The 20,876-nt window shown below is 37.9% G+C and overlaps 4 protein-coding genes across 13 annotated transcripts; 1 reads left to right on the plus strand and 3 right to left on the minus strand.

Annotated features, from left to right (window-relative positions):
* Positions 1 to 2,027: 2,027 nt before the first annotated feature.
* LOC105176765 (uncharacterized) lies at positions 2,028 to 7,220 on the plus strand. The gene is made up of 3 exons (XM_011099668.3): positions 2,028 to 2,900; positions 3,301 to 6,136; positions 6,242 to 7,220. Exons 1-3 carry the CDS (start codon positions 2,496 to 2,498, stop codon positions 6,460 to 6,462), a joined length of 3,462 nt encoding a protein of 1,153 aa, XP_011097970.1. The 5' UTR covers positions 2,028 to 2,495; the 3' UTR covers positions 6,463 to 7,220.
* A 6-nt stretch (positions 7,221 to 7,226) lies between these two features.
* Positions 7,227 to 9,397, minus strand: LOC105176682 (autophagy-related protein 8C-like). Of its 3 annotated transcripts, none has more exons than XM_088877166.1 (6): positions 9,274 to 9,397; positions 9,065 to 9,131; positions 8,222 to 8,277; positions 8,064 to 8,116; positions 7,572 to 7,690; positions 7,227 to 7,477 (listed from the first exon to the last, which is right to left on the minus strand). In XM_088877166.1, exons 2-6 carry the CDS (start codon positions 9,099 to 9,101, stop codon positions 7,383 to 7,385), a joined length of 360 nt encoding a protein of 119 aa, XP_088733292.1. In that variant the 5' UTR covers positions 9,102 to 9,131; positions 9,274 to 9,397; the 3' UTR covers positions 7,227 to 7,382. The 3 variants fall into 3 exon arrangements, with proteins under 3 accessions (XP_088733292.1, XP_088733291.1, XP_088733290.1); XM_088877165.1 differs by having other exon boundaries at positions 9,239 to 9,392; XM_088877164.1 differs by having other exon boundaries at positions 9,065 to 9,382.
* A 3,000-nt stretch (positions 9,398 to 12,397) lies between these two features.
* Positions 12,398 to 13,841, minus strand: LOC105176684 (CASP-like protein 2D1). Of its 2 annotated transcripts, none has more exons than XM_011099570.3 (3): positions 13,678 to 13,841; positions 13,339 to 13,450; positions 12,398 to 12,712 (listed from the first exon to the last, which is right to left on the minus strand). In XM_011099570.3, exons 1-3 carry the CDS (start codon positions 13,839 to 13,841, stop codon positions 12,446 to 12,448), a joined length of 543 nt encoding a protein of 180 aa, XP_011097872.1. In that variant the 3' UTR covers positions 12,398 to 12,445. The 2 variants fall into 2 exon arrangements, with proteins under 2 accessions (XP_011097872.1, XP_011097871.1); XM_011099569.3 differs by having other exon boundaries at positions 12,398 to 12,724.
* Positions 13,842 to 13,933: 92 nt separating this feature from the next.
* Positions 13,934 to 20,016, minus strand: LOC105176683 (putative beta-1,3-galactosyltransferase 4). Of its 7 annotated transcripts, none has more exons than XM_088877333.1 (14): positions 19,419 to 20,016; positions 19,113 to 19,259; positions 18,928 to 18,993; positions 18,338 to 18,434; positions 18,127 to 18,188; positions 17,827 to 18,038; positions 17,649 to 17,712; positions 17,168 to 17,240; positions 16,889 to 17,009; positions 16,087 to 16,174; positions 15,853 to 15,978; positions 15,663 to 15,769; positions 15,045 to 15,229; positions 13,934 to 14,065 (listed from the first exon to the last, which is right to left on the minus strand). In XM_088877333.1, exons 1-13 carry the CDS (start codon positions 19,529 to 19,531, stop codon positions 15,081 to 15,083), a joined length of 1,425 nt encoding a protein of 474 aa, XP_088733459.1. In that variant the 5' UTR covers positions 19,532 to 20,016; the 3' UTR covers positions 13,934 to 14,065; positions 15,045 to 15,080. The 7 variants fall into 7 exon arrangements, with proteins under 7 accessions (XP_088733459.1, XP_011097869.1, XP_088733460.1 ...); XM_011099567.3 differs by having other exon boundaries at positions 13,942 to 14,080; XM_088877334.1 differs by lacking the exon at positions 13,934 to 14,065 and adding an exon at positions 14,309 to 14,398.
* Positions 20,017 to 20,876: the final 860 nt, after the last annotated feature.

Below are 20,876 nucleotides of genomic sequence, written 5' to 3' on the forward strand. Positions count from 1 at the left end.
CTTAAAATGCTGGATAACAACATCCGGCTCCGTCTATGAGGTCTGATAAACTTTCATCCCTTCGACCCCAAAATTTAGCCATGCTTGTTATTTTACAATGTTGTCCCTAAAATGAGAGAGCGACACAAAGTTTGCAATTCACATTGTTTCACAAAATTTTATTAGATATTAAAACTCAAATTTTAGATTTAAAATTTTTAATATTCTTTTTAGAACTTATGTGATATTAGAATTTTATTATTAGTCCTGAATTAATTTATTAAAATTCCGGGAAAAGATAAGTTAGCGACTCTTATTTTATTTTTTACTGAGTTTATAAGCATTTATTTTACAAGATTATTAAATATTGTAAGATGCTTAAAAAACTTCATAAGTTAATCTAAACACTCTCCAGGTCATAAAAATTAAGGTAATTATATTCTGACCCCCTCTGAAATTACAAAAGTTTGCTTTCCTTCAAAGAACATCAAAGAAATTTTAAAATTACGCTTACACTCCCTTCGAAAATTCACTGTTCATCCCCTTCCTTCTTTTGTTATGATTTTTTGGATAAAAAATACTGATGTTAGAATGAATGGGGGAGTATCTGCAGACAAGGATTAGCAATTTGATATTTGAATCAGTTTGAGAATCTGAATGAAAGCACAACAATTATGTAAGAAGTAAACTTATGAAGTGTCTAGAAAACAATGAACTTGAATGTAGTAAGGTGCATATAATCAACTGTTTTATGTTCGTCTGTAAAAAAAAAAAAAAAAGGAAAAGAAAAGAAAGCGTAGTGATGCTTAGGAATGAATGCATTGCCTATTTATAAAGGAGGTTGGGATATGATGGTATCTCCAAATTCCACAATTTTATGTTAGGTGATTGAGCTAGCTGATACAATTGAGATTCTTTGAACCTTATCTCTAGATTTTCCATAAGCACTTGTTGATTTTTAGGAACTAATCTCTTTGGATCTTCTCCGAAATGGTTGGTTGTTTGATGTGGATAAAGCTTTGGAGTTTCAAGGTTAGTATCATCTATCAACTTTCAGATGGGCTTTCAAATTAGGTTTGATGGGCCTCCATGTAGGTAACTGTTGCTGGCTCTGGGTGGACCTAACAGGCTTTCGGGTGGGCCTTCAGGCTAGTAATTTCAACTGCCCTCTCAATTGGGCTTAATAACCTCACTTGTGCCGTAAAGGCCTTTCGGCATATGGTATCTACTTGGACTTTCAGGCAGGCTTGCAAGGCCTTCAACTAGAGAACTCAGAATCAAGCTTTCAGGTAGGATGGAGGGAGCTAGGCTGAAGCATGAGAGTAGGCCTCCAGCCATTGGGATTCCCTGGCTTACAGTCTTCTTGGAGCAATGGGCTTTTGGAAAAGGCGGAAAGCGATATCATATTCCACGTCAATTGCAGACAAAAAATTTGAATGACTTACAAATCCTGAGGTTTTCGATCCGTAGCCAGATACTATTTTAAGGCAAAACTATGAGACTCTTGAAGTTAAGGTAAATAATATCTTACGTCACGAGACACCAATCTACTGCATTCCATGTCAATATGATCTAAGATTATTACAAATTAAGACAAATATTATTTTTCGCCAATTTATCTTTTACATACTTCCCCCCTTCATTGATTAGAAAAATACTTATTCTCAATGCTACTAAAGAATTCAAATAAAGTAAAAACAAATATAAAATTCTTGAAAAGTATCTGACCATTCAACCTAATTAATAAATGAATAAAAAAGAATGTTGGTGAAAAGCAGTAGACCCTACAAAAAAACACAAGAAATCATGTGGTGCGCCCACCCATTTTGCATGGGGAATCATCAGTGCCACCCCTAACAGTGGTGAAACTATGTCATTTCTCCAACGTCCATTTTGGAATCATTCCATGCACGCATACGTACGTACGCGTTCATCACCAGCTGTACCATAACATAGAACTTAATTCAATTAACACATATTTGTTTATAATCATTAAACCCCCCCAAAGCTCAATCAGAAGCACTGATTTTATCAAATTTTTTTGTAACCTGAACCTGCCGAAAACTGTGTTGTTTGACCACAATATAAACCCCACGTTCTACACCTTTCTCTTCTACCCCACTTCTCTTTCCTCTCTCCCCTCTCAACCAATTTTTGACCTTGAAAGCCTTTTTTCTACCGCTCTCTCTGCAGGTAATTGGAATCCCAGGTTAAAATTTTGATGGTTGTATTCATTCATCAAACAATCGCCTGTTCGCCCGCCAAGGAATTTATGATCAGTTTCTTGGGTTTTTGTTCGAATTGGACAAACTTCTGGGAAATTAGGGCAGGTTTTGTAATAACATCATTTGAAACACATTCATTAGCTTCGGACAGATTGTTTGTATATCTGAGTACAGGAGAAAGGAAAAAACACAGAGAAGAAGGGGTAGTACGTGCGTAGATATGTAGTAAAACCGGCTTTTGAATTCTTATTCCATTCAATTCCATCGTTTTCCATAGAGAGATTGGATTGAATGGCAGTAGATTGTCATCCCCTGACGCCATGCACGTCTGGGATGGAGAGCCGGGAAGGGGGAGATCATGCCCATAGGGTAGAGTCGATAGAACCACCAACAACAACCGGCAGCGAGAAGGCGGAGGTGGAGATGGAGGCGGGGCCGGTGGTGTACAAGAAAGGGGCGTGGAGCAAGGAGGAGGACGAGAAACTTAAACGGGCGGTGGATGAGTATGGGGTCAGGAATTGGGTGGCGATCGAGAAGTTTTCGGGCCTGGCTAGGCCCGCCAAGAATTGCAGGCTACGGTGGTTGAACTATTTGAGACCGAACCTGAAGAAATACCCTTTCACGCTGGAGGAGGAGAACTTGATTCTTGATTTGCATTCCAAATATGGCAACAGCTGGTCTCGCATTGCCTCCAAGGTATCTATGCATTTCATGGGTTCTTGCGACGGATTGTTCTTTGTCCGTCGCTGTTTGGAAGGGTGAATTTGTGTATAATGAATACAGTAAAGATTAATTCTTTTGACAAGAGTAAACAGAAGTAATAAAACATCCTCGTATGTAGTAGTTGACAAAGGATTTGATGATCTTGTTAATGATTTATATTGTGTATGCACACACAGTATGTTGTAGTATTAGTGTGCATGTATAAATTATATATACGTCTACCCTTTTGATTTAGAACGTGCCTAAGTGTTATAATTACTTGTAAAAATAGTAGTGATAAAATAAATTTTATTCCAATCCAAAAGTTTTGTGTAATATTGTCATGTATATGTTGGCAAGAATGTCTGAATTTGGTGTTAACATGTTAATGCAGCTACCTGGGAGATCAGACAATGAGATCAAGAATTTCTGGCACAAGAGAGCCAAGAAATGCCAGAAACACCACCTTCCAATCTACCCAACTGCGCAAGAAGAACAACAGCAGCAGCAGCAAAGCCATACACATGTCTCCAACAAAAACCTCAACGCCGACCAAGCCAACGCCAACGCCAACGCCAACGCCAACGAAGATTATTTCCCCAATATTCCCACAAATTATCCCAACCATACACTCCCCTCCACCTCCAATATTCACTCCCCTGAATTTCAGCCTAATCTACTCAACACTTCATCTCATCCAACTAATTCATCCTCCATCGTCCATTCACCTCAGAGTCTCAACCCCACACCACAATTACCCCAATTCGTCCCACCCGGTAGCCTCGCGTCGCCCCACAAACAGAGTCCTGCGAGTCAGTTGACTGATCAGACACCTCTGCTGCCTAATACTCCAACTTCTCAAACTCAGAACTTGCTCATTTCTCCGCAACAACATAGTCAGCTGACTGATACGGCGCCTCATGTTCAAGGCCCTTTGTTGTGGCAAGATGGTAGCAGTTCCAATACATTCACACCGCTTAGGAAACCTCCGATTCTTTCCTCCCCAGATAGCTGCCTGAGGCGGTTCTCAAGAGCCACGAATCAGTTGCCTCCAACGGATAATGTATCTGGTTCAACACACTCAGTTGTGAATGCATCACCATTTCTACCTTCAGATCCGTCTCTGCAAATCCCATGGTCATCGCCTGCGGAGTCTCCAAGGTCGCTCCTGAAGCTGAAATTGTCGGCTGGAGGTCCAGCATCGTACTCCGTGCATATGAGCACGCAAACAACTGATGCCCCGGTGGCTTCATTGTCTGCATTCCAGTTGAAACCGCCTACGCCTCCTCTTTCGCCACTCAAACTGCGTTTGTCGATCCCCATACATTCAGAATCTGGTTTCCAGTTGCACTCATCAATCCCAGATTCGACAGCTCCAGTTTCAGCCCCACAATTGAAGCCATCATCTTGCAGCCAGGATTTGCCTACAATTCAACCAATGTCACTTGATGCCAATCGTTCCATTCCTCTGAATTCATCTCTTGATGTCACAAATATGCCCCCTTCGATCCAATTTTATCAACCAGCAATGCCAGAAATGAATAGTTCCACACATGAAGTGGAATCTGATAGCCATTTGGAGATCATGGATGAACTCAGGGAGGCTGAAGCAAGGGTAAGGTTCCTGAAAAATAAGTTGAAGGAAAGAACAAATCCAAACAAGACAACTTTGATCAAGGAGAGTTCAAGAAAAGAACAGTTCTTCGGTGAAGACCAAGAAACAACTGATTTATATGGCAGAGGAATGAAAGCAGTTCTCCTAGACGGAAATTCAAGCCAGAGAACGATAAAAGATTGCTTATCACGAACAAGTTCAAAAACACAAAGTTTCATTGAAGAAATATTGAGGGTGAGTGAACCAACCAACAACTCGAGGACAAACGAGACACTGAAAAGAACCAGAAGCTGCGACATGATTGGCGTCTCAGAAACGGCAACTTTACAGATTACCAGCGACATGGAAGAAAACAGATTGTGCAAACTCCAAAAAACGGGTAATTCGGAGAGTGGAAAACGTACACAAGAAAGCACAGACCTGGAACAAGTAACACAAAGTGAAAATGCAGAAACAAAAATTTTGATGGACGAAAGGTTGCAGAGAGAAGACTTACTCAGTGAAATCTTCAAGAGAGAAAGCTCCGCAACTTCCCAGGAGCAAAGGCACTCAATAGCCTTTTTTGATCATCCTAATAACCAAAACGCTGTCAGTGCTCCAAATTCAGATTCGTGGTGTAATAAACCATGTCATTTTCAACTCCCTGCTGGTCAACGTTTGGAAGAATGCTCTATCACAGAAGGCTTATTCAGTCAAAGCTCAACTGTTTCACCGGATAGTTTCTTGAAGGGAGTACATGTGCATCTCATAGATGCATTTACTCCAGTTTATAGCCAAAGTACTGCAACTACTCTAGTAGAACCTGGTAATGACAGCAGAAGCTATCTGCACCACGAAGAAGGTGGATGCTTTTCTGATAGCTTAGGACGAGAATTTTCTGATGGCCTGGGGAAAAAATTTACGGAAGCCGGTTTGATGGGCGGTAATTTGCCAGCAACATCGATGCTTTGTCAGTCAAACTTATTGATGCATCAATACCCTACAGCCAATGTGCAAGATTCCAGCTATCTGGATAGTAAGTCAATGATGGAACAAGAATCTCTGGGAGGTGAACAATTCTCTCTCCAAGCCTCAAGCAAAGGAAATTCAGCCGAATCATTGAGACTTTGTGGATCAAGTCTGCTACTGCATCAACACCAAGCAGCCAATCTGCTAGATTCCAGCTATCTGGTGGAACAAGAATCTCCAGGGGGTGGACAATTCTCTCTCCAAACCTCTGGGGGTGGAAATTTGGGAGGAACATCAAAGCTTTCTGAATCAACTTTGTTACTGCATCAACACTGTGCAGCCAACCTGGTAGATTCCAGGTTTACGGTTGGTTTTCAACATGAATGTCTCCCGAGCGGACAATACTCTGTCCAAACTTCTTCCGCTGGTGGATTTTATGAAGGTGACATGAAGATGGAACACAAATCAGGTGAAACCTGGGAGCAACAGCCTTCTCGAGAACATAGCTTGTTAGACAGCTTGTTGGTAGAGAACCTATGGCCAGGAGGACATTCACATGATCAGACTCTATCAACAAACAGAGTTGACTCAGTTGTTGAGCCAAGCACAAAGACTCACTTAACAGAATCCAAGAATTGGAACGGTGAATCAGGCTGCAGCCATACAGGTTAGTCCTCTGAAAAAGTCCATGCTCTTTTTGTAAGTTCTTGATGTCATTGTCGGACATGAATAACGCCTCATCAATAACATACTACAATGTTAAACTATTTAGGTGAAGTGCTAAAACAAGAGCACGAGCAAGACCACATGAACATGCCTGACGAGTTATCCAGTCTGCTTGAGTTCTTCCCTACCACCATCCATACACTAGAATGGTACAACAATTGCAATGCAATCCATGACGTAGAAGCTTCTAACGAGTACGACATGGGCCTAGGTCTCCACATGTCATCAACATCACAATCACTAATGACTATTGCAGACTTTAACTGAACCTCCCTGAACAGCTTGACTTGCGCCCACCTATGATTCAACAAAAGCAGCATTTTTACAAATGAGAGTCTACTATAAGTTACTGTATTGTAGCATTGGTGGTAAAGATCGTATTTCCACCTGGAGTTATGTACAATTAGAAATTTTTGGTAATACTACTAAAATATGAAATATAGCTCCTGAAGTTAAGAAAGGGAGAAATAGCAGAGGCCGATCGTTCTTATTTCTTGTTGTTCTTAATTTACATTGTATTGTATTGCATTTGGTCTATACCAAATCTACTGTTGATAATTTTCAACTTGTCACAAATCATTCTCTTTGCGGCATATAAATGTTGAGTATTGTGCTTCACAACTAGCAAGTGCTTCATCATCAGTAGGTAACAAATTGATTCATGAACATCTAGAAAGTATCTTCAACACCAAAGATTACAGAAGATCTGAAGATGTGAACAAGTATTTCTATATCCTCCATCCACCTTTTTGCCTCGTTTACTGGTACTGTGATTCTAGTTACTTTATAACCGCATCGCTGTAGGCGATGGTTTTTGTTAAGATGGTTCAGATCGGGATTGTGCACTTCCCGATCACTTAACCACTGTTTGCTGAATTTTTTGGGTCTCACACTTCTCCTTATCTCCATATGAGAAATAACAGAGTTAATCTAGAAGATGTGTAGAAATGCAACAAATTATAGCCAATTGACACTTTTTCAACTAGCGAGGTAACTACTTTATGGAACTCATCAAAGGAAATTGGAGAAGATTTACTTACAAGGCACCATGGTATTAAAATATACCAATTCTGAAGAAGTTAATACAATCTGGGATATACAATCTTTTCGGAAAGATAACTCGAGATGATAATGAAATAGAATTTACAAGTTCTTAGACTATATACATAGCTCGGCTGGACCCCATTTCAGAATGATCCAAAAGTATTCTCGCCACTGTATGTCATGTATAGGAAGCCGTCCTCATCTTTGTTTTCATCATAGATAGCAGACATCATTGCAGCTGGAGTAATACATAAGAGACAGTTAAACAAATGAACGACAAATTTAAGAACGTGTGTCCATACCCTATCAACACCTTAAAACTTTCTTCTTACCAGTGGGGGGGAGAATGTTCTTGACAAAGATAAATATGGCTTTCTCTGCACTGAGTTTAATTCTTTTTCGGACAACATAAACAAATTGCCCAACAGTCAAATCAGCAGGAACTAGATATCTGCATTTTTAAAATTCAAGCATCAATTAGGCTGTAATCAATTAGCAATAAAAGCTGATTCTGTTTTTGTCACCAGAAACAAAAGATTGTTTCCTTTCCTCCCCTAGTGAAGGTGGGACACAAATAATGTTTATGCAATTGAACACTTTGCTGCAACTATCTCCTGTTGCTAGCACCACTTCAGGGTTTTTAGTATGCAAAATTTCAACATGTAGTGGAAAATTTTGAATATGCATGTGGTCAATGTGCTTAAACTAAAACCAATGCAAAGCTTAAATATTTTCTCAGGCAAACCTAAAACTACACAAAGTATACAAGTCCAACTAGACCGTATGAAAGACCATGTGTAGGAAGATGATAAAGAGCAACTAACTTTTTCTTGTCAATGTCAGGGATGTCACTTCTTTCAGCCTTCTCCACAATAACCTACATTGCAGGAGAAGTATATATTGCTAAAATTTGTGAAAAGGTGCAGAATCAAGAATTCAAAACGTAGAAGTTCATATAAATGCAAATCGAGTTCTTAAATACCGGAATTCTGTCAGGATATTTCTCCCTTATACGAGCAGCTTCAGCCTGTCGCCTCTCTGCAACATGTTTAAAATAGTACATAACGTTACCCAAAACATGAAAGAATTGCAACTTATATGACCTTGAAACAGAACAACCTTAGAGAAAAAAGCAACATCAATTTCAAGAGCACAAACTTCTTTATCATTAATTCTTGACGAATTCATCAACAATCAACAACAATCTTTCTTGCAAGTACTAACAAGCATAACAGATAACCAAACAGTTCCAGCATTTATTAGGTGCAAACTCAATCAATACCGAAAGCAGTGAATTAAAATACACATGACTTGAACTAAATCCCTGCCCCCCCTCCCATAACAGCAAATAAATTCTAATTTTTAAGGCCTAATTTGAACAGTTCACAAGCAACAAACGTAACAGCAGAGAAGTAAGCAAACATTATAACTTAACCACAATAAAACCTTGTGTACATTCAGCAATATAACTATACATACGGTGAAAAGAACAGATTACCGAGAGGTAATTTCTATTCCTTTACAAAACATGACAGGCAAAACAACAGACCAAGTGAGAGTCGATTCTCGTTACTTCAACACATAATCCAATTTCGGTTACCAATCAACTATCAGATCCGATCAATCACATACGCACGAGAAAAAGAAAAAGATCTTCTGAACCCGGATCACGCAAGTCCAGACAGACAAGAAACTGAGCAATCATACTACATAGAAGATACAGCAAAATTTAAAATCCATAACATAAATTCAGCCAATCAACTCAACGCCACCAAAACTGGGTAGGAGAATTAGGGTCGACAAGCGATCGGACAACGGATTATACCTAGGGGATGTTCCAACTTGAAGGAGCTTTTTGCCATGGTGTCCGGCCGAGTGATCGATTTGCCTACCTGCGAGATTAAGGGGTGGGGGGGAAGGAAAAGATCAACAATTAGGTTCGGTTTGTTGCCTCAGAAACGAGATATTACTGCTCTAATCAGGGGGATTTGGATGAAACCCGAAAACAACAAGCGGAAAAGAGGAGAGTGGAACCCTTGCGGCTAGCTGAAAGAGGTTGAAATGTAGAGCTGTAATGGAACTTTGTGCTTCTCTCTTTTCTATATTATCCTTTCACTAAGGAATAAGCAACTCTTCACCCCCCCCCCCCCCCATGCCCAGTCATATCTAATTATATAAATATTCCTAATTCTTTATCAAATTCTTTCATAATTTCATCTAATTTTTTTAAAACTATTGTAATTATAGGTAAATGTTTTATAATTTAAATAATTACATTTGATATTTCTAATTCTATCTAACAAATATATATGCATTTGATTATATTAACAAAAAAATTAATAAAAATTTATATTTACTTTCAATTGGTTTATTATTAATTTATTGCATGTCAAATAATTTTTTTTTTTTTTTGTTTATCATACTACCCTTATAAGAGTGAATATATATAACGATAGACATGTATTTTCTTTTACTAATATAAATAAATTTGATAAATTTTAACTAATATATGAATTTTTTTGTTAGACAGAAATAAAGGTCAGTGGTATTAGGTGAAAGTCCCCAGTCCACATAGGAGTTTACGTGTAATTACATCAAATCTCATAATAAGGCATTATAAATATCCCTAATACGATAGATACGTTCCTTCATTTTTTAGTAAAACTATAAATAACCTTTGAGGGATATTAATGTAATATTAAAAGTGTTTACATCAGGATTTGAACGAAAATACAGACATAAAGAAAAAAAAAATTACATAGATTTTTTAATTTTGCTCCTGATTTAACACTCTTATATATATTTTTATATTTACAAAAAGATAAATATAATATATATACTTACACATGAAGTGAGGTTGACATCATTACATTTTTCGTACATAGATACAAAATTATTTCATGAAAAATTGAAAATGTTAGATAAGCGATAAAACTAAAAATTTATGCATTTTTTTGGCTGACTTTAGCATTTTTCATCCAAATTCTAATAAATGGGGATTATTTTTGAATTATGAATTTTTAAAAAGAATGTAAGGATAATTTTAATTTTTTTTAAAAAAATATATATAATCTCACATGAGATTTAAATATAATTAAACGTAAAATACATGAGATTCAATCGGAGCCCAACTCCTACCAGTCCATCAGGGTTCACTTGAATTTAATTTCATATCTAACTTCAAGTCTCAAATAAAGCTTACCACCTTCGGATCGACTCTGCGGGTATTGGTTAAACTAATTTATAAATTTTATAAGATGTTAAATTTATTTTTTTTAAAAAGAATATTAAATTATTTAGATAAAATAAATTTGGTAAGATTCTCAAAATAAATTAAAAAGTTTGTACTTTTTTAAAAGGATCTTATGAGTTTTGAATGTCTTATTTTTCAAAATAAATTACAACGAGCTATCATGATGTTTTGTATAATTATAAGGGTTAAAGGCAATTTTCGTCCCCTAACTATAGGCCATTTTCGTTTTAATCCCGTAAGTTTCTAGGGTTTCAATTTGGTCCCGTAAAACTGAAAAATTCTCAATTTCAATCCAAATTTGATCGGAAAAATGCGTGGGTCGCCGGAAAAAGTCTCATGCGATGCATGTGACTTTTTAAATTAGGGGCTCAATCGTGATTGGCTGGAGAAGTTGATGTGGCGCAGATGTGGCGCATGCGTGGCGCCCAAATGGAAATTAAAAAAAAACTGACTGACGTGGATTTTTAATCCACGTCAGCTGCTGACTTGAATTTAAAAAGAAAAGAAGCACAAACAGACGGGAAATCAAAGTCGCAAAATCGCCCGCCAGTCGCCGCCACCTTCTCTCTTCAATTTCGATGCCGTTACTTGGAATTTCTGGCCACCATATATACCATTCGATTCCCCATAGCAAGGAGAACAAAATCCCTCAACCAATTTTGAGATCCGACCACGACAGCGACTGGGCTTTGAAATTGACCGCCGAAGACAATTCCCGTCGATTTGCCGGCGACAGGACGACCCACGATCGCAGATTGGTACCATTGGATTCGTCTCCTCACTGCGGTTCTAATGGGACTAGTCTCATCCATTTTCATCAACTAGGTGCAAAGATCCATCGTTTTGAAGATCTCGGTCGTCGTCCGCCGCGACTGCACCTTCCGCTGGCGTTTTCTCCTTCGTCTGAACGAACCACCGGCTCGGAAGACTACCGTTGAACGCCTCTCGTTCTGGCGAATCTTTTGAGACCAGTCCCATCGATTTTGGTCACCTCTGTGAAAAGATTCGACAAAAGTCGTCCTCCGCCTTTGCCGACTATCGCGCGCTCGATTCTCCGCCGTATGACAGCGGATTTCAGGCGGAGAACCACCAAGTCAGCAGCTGATGTGGAATTAAAATCCATGTCACTCAGTTTTTTTTTTTTTTTAATTTTCATTTGGGCGCCACATCAACTTCTCCAGTCAATCACGATCGAGCCCCCAATTTAAAAAATCACATGCATCGCATGTGACTTTTTCCAGCGACCCACGCATTTTTCCAACCAAATTTGGACTGAAATTGAGAATTTTTCGATTTTACGGGACCAAATTGAAACTCTAGAAACTTACGGGATTAAAACGAAAATGGCCTATAGTCAGGAGATGAAAATTGCCTTCAACCCTAATTATAAATATTCCATCATTGTTTGTAAACATTACCAATAAAAATGCTCAATATATTGATCTCCATTAAATTTCCATCTATTTTATATAGCAAACTAATAAAAATGCTCTTGTGAACTAAGAATTATAAATTTATTTATTTTCTAAAATTTTATGATTTTTTTTATAGACTAAGTGAAATATTTTTACAATATTTTTATTTTTTAATTTTGTTTAAAAAAAAGTAAGGACCAAGTTGACAATTCCAAACCTCCATCCAAAAATTACATAATTTCATCAAGCATGGAAAAGTACTTGTAATTTTTCAAATAAAAAAAGGGCATTCTTAATTATACAAAACTTCAAGAGAACTCGTTGTAACTTACCTAATTTTTAACCTTCTTTTACCAAACAAATTGCAACACCTTATAAACTTTGAAATATCTTATAAGATCCAAACATCCTCTTAGTCTAGGTAAGGGTTCCTTTATACAAAATTTTTCAAAGAAAAAAAGAAAGTAGATGATGGTGTAAGATTCAAGAATGAAGAAACAAACAGCATGTGATCCCAATTAAAAAAGGGCATGAAAACTCAGGTTGCAGCAGCTTGTTCACCCTCTTTAGAAGAAACAAAAGGAGGGTCATACCTCCTAAACACCCTGAAAGCAGATATTACAGCCAATACCAAGAAACAACAAACTCCAATTACATGCAGAGACACAGCTATTTTCAGTCTACTGCAGAACTTCCCATAAGAAGCACAAGCTTGGCTCCATGAAACCACTTGGTCCCCATTGTAGGCCAAGTAAAGAAACTCCACTAGTGTAGCTACTGATGTCACCATTAAGTATGCCAGTACCTGGTTCAAGAGCTAATTCATTCTAGTTATCAGAGGATAACAATGGAAGAGCAATTGTTGCTTAAGGGACATATAAGTTCTTGCAATTTTGTATTTATTTCATCATGTATTTACTTGATACAAAATCAACGTCGCCGACTCGCCGCCTATATATGCAAGAAAATATTTCATGTAATATATATATATATATATATAGAGAGAGAGAGAGAGAGAGAGAAATTATTGCAATTATTATCCATGTTTCTAATCTTAAACTCTAAGGCCAAGTAAACATAGTCTAATTTCCAAACGCATATTTCAAGTTATTTCTCATTTTCCTCCCCCCATCCATCCGATTGCACTGCAAAGATATTAAATGCTTCCAACAAACAGGGAGCTTCTTGGGTTTAATGACCCGCCAACCATAAATTCAACAAGTCTTCCATTGGTCTTGGTTCAGAGAATAATTGCTTCAACCAAACAGCCCTCATAAATTATGCTGCATTTAGGTCGTACCAAAATTAAAAAAAAAAAAAATCATATAATTTCAAGTTTTTCCCTCTTTTTATTTTTCAAATTTTGTTTCCCATGTGGGTAATGAATCCGTGATTTTCCTTACTTATATCAAAGGGAAAACAAAATCAAACCTGATCAGCGACGAAGAAAATCCATGCTCTAGTCACTAAGCATCTGATCCATGAACTCACAGCAGCAAACAGAGCATATCCTGCGGATACGGCACTGATGCAAACCATGTACCTGACAAACAGTCATCATGTAATATATATAAAACAATTCGAGTATATTTCAAATTTTTCGTTGTAAAGTGATATTACGCATCACATGTATAAAATTCATACTATTTCTAATTCTTAAAATATATATCATACAGTGAAAAATGAAAAACCACTTCATAATTAAAAAATTCAGACTAATTCTAACTCCAAAGAAAAAAAAAAGAAAAAGAAATAGTAACTGTTGCTTACTTGAGACCTATGAAATCGGCAAACTCCAACTCGCCATAATCAATGTTATTCTCGCGGTTGTTGACAGCAATCCATATGGCAACAAGATTGAAAGGAACGAGAAGCAATCTGATGGAGAAATCCAAAATTTTGAGGCGGGGAACATCAGCATCGAGGAATCCCATCTCGCGGGTATGACGAAATCCGAAGAAGAAGAAGGAATTGGTGGAGGTGGGAGGAACAGGAAAGTTGTATATAAAATGGAGCAAAATAGGTTAAAATGTAGTGGAAGAAGTGGTTGGGATTGGGATAATTGGTGAATTGTGATAGTGGGGTTTCTGATAAGTACTGGTTTTTCAACTTTTTGTGGGAGGAAAACCAAAACAAGGGTTTGAATTTTGATGAACAGCTGCCACATAACTCACTGAAATGAGTGAATTTTGGATAAGTAATTATGCAATAGGGTTGGTGAAAAATCATTAAAACCAAAAAGGGGAGTGTGGGGTTGGGGAGGACCAAAATGCTTAAAGCCCTCAGCACCGTCTCTAGACAAAGTTGAAAAACATTTTATGAAGGAAAAGTTGGACTCTTTTCCAAGTTCAAAACACTTTAGATAATAGGAAACAAATATTGTTGAAAACCTTTATCAACTACAATTTTGCAGGACATAAACTCGATTCCCATGCACGTCTTCTTGTCCTCGATGCCCGTCCTGGGCGGCTATGGTTGCCGTTGGACACATCTATTAGTTAGCTGTTGGGAGTTAGCACGAGTTTGAGAAAAAGTTGTTCGCAAGAAGGAATTCGATCTTCGATTATGTATTTTAAATTATTTTTTACGAAATACGTATTTAATTTTTATACATACATTAAGTGTGCCCTTATTATCAATTGTATTTATATTATTTTTTAAGGGAGAGCACTTCTTTGATGTCTTTCTTAATTGATTTGATATTTTAAAAATGTATATACTTATAGAGTGTGCAGCGGATTACTAGTATATGAGCTAAAAGTGCTGCAGGCAAAATACTACTTCACGTTGAAAAGCGAAAAGGCAGGAAATACTTGCTGAATAATATAACACTTATTACCAGTTCTACTAAGTCTGTTTAATGATCCAGCAACACTTGTTACATTTGTTCCTAATTGGTAATTCTGAACTAAAGTTGCTAGAGTCATCTATCCCCTCGGAGATTTCTCTTGCAGCCTCTCTCTCTCTCATCTCTATATAATACAGGTGTGTATATATATATATGTATATATTGTACATATACTATATAAGAACATAGTTTCGTAACTTATATACTAACAAACATTGTCCTGAGATAGGACAAATACGATAATGCCGTGTTTAGAGAGCAGGTATCCGTGGAGGATTTTGACATTTACCTTTGTAGGTGTAGCTCCGCTGATTTTAGAGCATGGTCAGAAATCGGCAGCCCACAGAGAATCCTCACCTTCCCCACATCGTCGGTGCACCTCCTTTATCCTATCTGCAGAATTACAAATTCCACTGCAGCTCCAGTCAAAGGACGCAACGCACATGTTGCCCGCCTGAGCCTTCCACTCACAATCTGCGATTGCATCAAACATAATTAAGAAACTTATACGTTATTTTCTGCAGTCTTCACAAACATTTTTCCGTTATGGTAAACAGCTGCAGTCAGGGTTACTTTCCTAGAGCTCGAAACAAGAAAATACTTAAAAGTTGACCTGTCACGAGTCAGAAAATTTGATCATGGGGGTCAACCTGCTAACTTGTACATCTTTCAGCCTTCAAAATATTTTTGCTGGCAGAAAAAATGTTTCTAAGACCGATTCTACTTCACTATTCTTGTTACTCTACTTAAATCATGTTTTCGACTCCCATATCTCATAAAGCCCTAACCTGAAAAGCTTCCGTTACTTGTTATTTATTTTCAGTGAGGGAGGGAGGTTACCAGGTTACCTAGACCAGGGTTCGGGTGGGACTTTGCAAACAGATGGGTGCAGTTTCTAAAATCTTACCAGTTGTTCCACAACATAGTCTTCTGTCATCTATGTGCTCTACATCCAATCCAATGAACCAAGATCCCAGCGAGACATCCTCATTAGCATACTTGTGCAGTATGTGCCTGCCAAAATGAAATTTATGTTACAATTCTGATTGGTTGAACCCTGTGAAGGGAACAAGAATCAAGCTAAGGAAATTACTCACTGGTTTATTGATATATAAGTAGCCAAGTCCTTAGAGATAGCATATATTTGCCCTGTAGCATGCCGGAAATACTTGTTTCCTTGCTCACCAAATTTCCAATACTCAGGCTCATGATATCTCACTCCCCTGTCAGTAAAATGCCAGATGATATAATAGGAACTTATAGAGAAACAGAAGGTATAGATGCCTTATCCCAAAATGCACCAAGACAAGCTTCCCCAGGCTCTTGCTTACTTTTGAGCCAGGACAGGACCAGATTTCATGCATCCAATATACACCCTTGGTTTCAACCGATGCCTAGCTAGAGTCCCTCCCAGTGTCGCTGCAAATTGTGCTCAAAACATCATAAGGTGACAACACTGATTAGAATGTATTACACTACAACTTTACAAGCAGTTAGTATCAGTTTTATCCTCACCCCGCCACCCCTCCTTTCCTCGTTGTTATCGGAAGAATAATAAGAAGAAATAACAAGCATATAAAATCATCTCTGATTTAACTTGACCAGGGGCTTTGTAGTTCTGAAGTCTTCAAACCCCACTCCAACCTTGTAAATTTTACAGCAGGATGGGAGCTAGTTCAGTACACAAGGATTCTTAAGGAATAAAAGAAAAAGCAGGTTCTTCCATCTGATTATATAAGTATGTTCTTCAAGCAATAAAATGGAAAGTCATCAAACATGGGGGAAAATGATCCAAACGGGTGTTTTCCATTACCGGAAATACATACACTCTCCAATAACGCAACAACAGAATAAGAAATGTTTTTCTGTGTCATAACTTATTGGTTTGTCTTTGACGTTTGATGTTTCTCCTATATCCATCATTCTATGTATTGACAGACAATCATCATAAATATCCTGAACTAGGCCTACTAACGGGTTATAATACCCATACACGCAGAATACCCTATACCTTCCTGATGGACATGACAGGCCTGACCAGATCACAGCCCAATGGCTACCCAAGTGGAACACATGCAAGAATGTACGCATATAATCGGTCAAAGTTAGCAGAGAATTACATCTGCTGTTTACCTATGTTTACGTGTACATCATCATCAACTTTCACATAGAAATCAGCATCCCAGAGTGTAACAGCAGTGATAAAAAAGGTCTTTGTCTTGGCAGATAGTTCAAGGTAACCCTCGACATGTTCCTGAACACAATGGACTAGTAAGCAAGGATAATGGCTTTGTACCTTAAATTGCTGTTTGTCATGTGTGTAAGTTTCATATATGAGATAGTGGGTCTGATATGAGCTGTTTTTTTTATGAAACTTGAAGAAATTGAAACTAAGAGAATTAGAAGGCTTACCAGTCTCAAAAAGTCTCCATGTTTCTTATCTTCTGCTTCGATGGCTCTATCAAGAATACCACCTGATGTCGTACTGGTGATCAGAGGATCAAATAAAAAGGAAAGCAACATATTAGACTGTTGAGTGAGAATGACTGCTAAGTAAGTTTTAATGGCAAGCATAAACTGTTGAGTCTAAAGTTTGGACTTTCTTAAAAAGCTCTTTCATGAGGTCTGAGGGTTTAACTATGCTTCAACAATCACTTTGCCCCAAATTAAGCATACATGCAGTTTAATAACACTTATTAAACTAAATGAGAAACTAAGGACATTTTAATAACTATATGAAGGATAAATTGCATCGAAATACTTACTGAAAATAAAGAAACACTAATAATTATTTGTGCAAATGGGGCAATTACAGATCTGTTTCATTGGGAAAAGATGACAGTCACTAAACACTCCCTGACATCAGCAACAGTCCTAGACATTTGTTTCCCACCTGTGACCAATGACAAATCGGATTATGATGCCCTTTTCTTCCTCAAGCTTTTTGCGCTTATCACCTGAGTTGCCCAATGAATAGGAATAACTTAATCAATTCAAAATAATAAATAGATCTGGGAGACACACACAGAAAAAAGAAGAAATATAAAGAAAAATATGTAATTATTAAACACCTTGTAACATCCAAGTAGCACGCACCGAGTCTCTTCTCTTCCGACTGCTAAAAGCAGTGTTAATGCCCACTACCATCAAGTATTTCCTTTTCTTGGCCAATTCAGGCATCTTTAGGTTTTGGGATACGGGGGAACCACCAACTAAGGAATCCTGTACTGCTCTTGCTGCAGCTAATTCCATCTCCAAGTTCGAAATTGTTTTATCCAGGGTCCTGTACATTGCACGTGACCATGACTTTTGCAACTTATGCCAACAATGAACATAAGAAAAACTATCATCCTAGGACTTGGAGCGCTTACTGTATAGCATGATGTGTCTTTGAAACTTCCCCTAATACATCCTTGGCCTGACCTCGTGCATCCTTCAGAGAAAATGAAAATTGACTTTGTTAACCTATAAATAAGTATTTTGCATATATAGTAAAGATACTCGATACATCTGCTTACAGAATAACATTTAAGTGATATCTTCCCCTTAGAATAACACTAAGTGTGATAATGCTAGACTCACAACTTTTCGATCCCAATTATCTGAATCTAACTTAAGCTTATCGTTTGCCACCCCTGTCGTCTGTGATATGTCTTTTGCTTCTGGCACTGCCCACATTCTGTCAACAATAAATTCAAATTTATGAGAAACACACATGTAAACTTTATTATGCAGATGGAACATGTGGAGCAAACTTGCGAGGAGAACATTCTATCCATGTTCTGGTGGGGTTATGAACAAGAAAAAAAATCTTGTTATTAGCTCTTTTAAAAGTGAGTAGTGGGATCAAAATAAGCTAAACGCGAGTGTAATGTCGCCAGATAGGCAGCCCCTCTGTCCTGCACATTTGGACTCTAACTAAAAGTTGGTCCAATAAGTAAAACTGTGACAAATGCACATCCAATGGGTTGCCAAAATACCACAGTTGACTTAAAATTCTAACTTCTGGACATGGACAATCCAATATACAGCTTGACAAGAGCCCAAAACTAGTTGAACTGTAAAAGTTAGGGTGTCAGCTGGCTTTCCTCACATTCTGGAGATTACAAGCAACCATAATTAAAGATTTCACACAGAGGTCCAAGTTTAAGATTACAGAGCTATTTCATTACCTCAATGATAATTGGTACTTGGATCCCGAAATCTTTGGCAACCCGTACATTATGAAATCGGTCCTACTATATCAATATTTGGTCCGAAGTTAGTGATAAAAGAAAGTTTGTTTCCATAATTTTGGATTTGCACCCGAAACAGCCCCGAGAGGATGGAACTACTCAATGAATTTCAATTGCATTACCATAATCCCATGTTTTTGCCCCTAGCAAACGGTGAGTTATCACACGCAGCACGCAGCTCATTTGACACTCTAAAGTGATCTCGTACTCTATAAATGGATTCCACATCAATCCAATAAAGCTGAAAGCCATCATCGCCTAACCGGCCCCTATAAAGTTAATATCATAGACAGAAATATCAAGAATAACCAGTTCTACTGAACCCGGAACAGAGCTACAGCTAAAATCTGTATTGATAAACAAACACAGCTTAATCGATCAAGTCGCATTAAACAGAAGTAAAATTAGTACAGAAATCAAAATAAAACCTGTCGGTGAACAGCATCCCAGCAAAAAAGCATCCAACACAGAGGAAAATGGTGAGTTTTCTTGAAACAGAATGCCTCGAAGTTGACTCCGTTCCTCTGTTCTTCCACGACATTCTGACCTTCTTCACTCTAATCCCTTAATTACATACAATGTAAACACAAGTTCATCTCAAGTACCCAAAACCCAGCTAATCAGATGAAGAAAAAGAGTCAGCAGCTCTAAATGTCTCACTTGGCAACCACCAATTTGAATTGCAAAACAACCCAAATTCAAGAACGCAACGGAACCCAATACTGCAACAGGTAGATGTGTGTTTGTCCACACAGCACCACCCCTCTCTCTCTCTCTCTCTTTCCCGTGAGCAAGAAGATTGAAGTAGAGGGATCAGAAAAGAACAAAAAAAAGACAGGAAATTTCTTCAATGATTTGTTTCCCGAAGTCAATTGCGACTTCCATAAGTGTGAAGACAGACTCAGTTCTCTGTTCATATTTTTTTTTTAATCTTTAAATGTTTAATATTTTCTGGAGTGGAATATAAGATGGAAACAGGGGCTAATCAGTAAATCACTCGTCATCGACTCGAATCCACTGCAAGTATCCGTCGCCGTCGATCTGATGTAACGGTCTTCATCAGAGCCTTATCAGACGCCAAGAAGGATCACAGCTGAGTCAGACACCACAAGTTCGTCCACGGCATTGCTAAAGCAGGACACTCGCTGAGTTGTACGCCGTGTTGACTAAATGTCAGCACAAGTAGTACTACATGATGAAACACTGGAGGAACAAATGGGATGGCATGAGCCAAGTAACGCGTAGGTTGGCATGATGAGTCAGCTGCAACATTGATGGACATGTAAGATTGGAGAAAAAGTCACATGGGGCCGACATGATGAGTCAACATATGACCATGTACGTGTGGAGCGTGGAACTAAACTGACGAGGAGTGTAGGATAATTTTACTAACTATAAATATATTGAGATGAGTTAAGTTAGTACGTTATATACAAGAACAAAGCGAATAGAAACATAAATCATCAACTTTGCAAGTAAAAATTATGGGGTCACCATAATGAGTTATACGTTACGCAGTAAGAATGATGCATTAATAGAAAAGCCATGCCATGTGATATTGATTTGATGAGTCAACGGAAATGGGTAGAGACATGTATTCTATTTTCTTTGTAATTTGCAACATTAGTGGGTATGCAACTACATAAAAGAACACATCGCATAAGGGCAATGATATGTTATTTGTTGATGAGTTGTTGGCCGTGCAAGCACAAGACGTGGGATCACCATGATGAGTACATCAATAGATAAATGAACCAATATCCACTCGACGAAACATGTAGGACTATCGTTATGATCAGTCATTTGTCACATATATTTATAGATGAGTTTGTTGGTACAGAACACACGTCAATTACAAAAAATGACGTTGAAAGTTTTGGTAAATT

This window comes from Sesamum indicum, linkage group LG13 (genome assembly GCF_026168435.1).
Source record: "Sesamum indicum cultivar Baizhima isolate 11 linkage group LG13, ASM2616843v1, whole genome shotgun sequence".
NCBI classification, from domain to species: Eukaryota; Viridiplantae; Streptophyta; class Magnoliopsida; order Lamiales; family Pedaliaceae; genus Sesamum; species Sesamum indicum.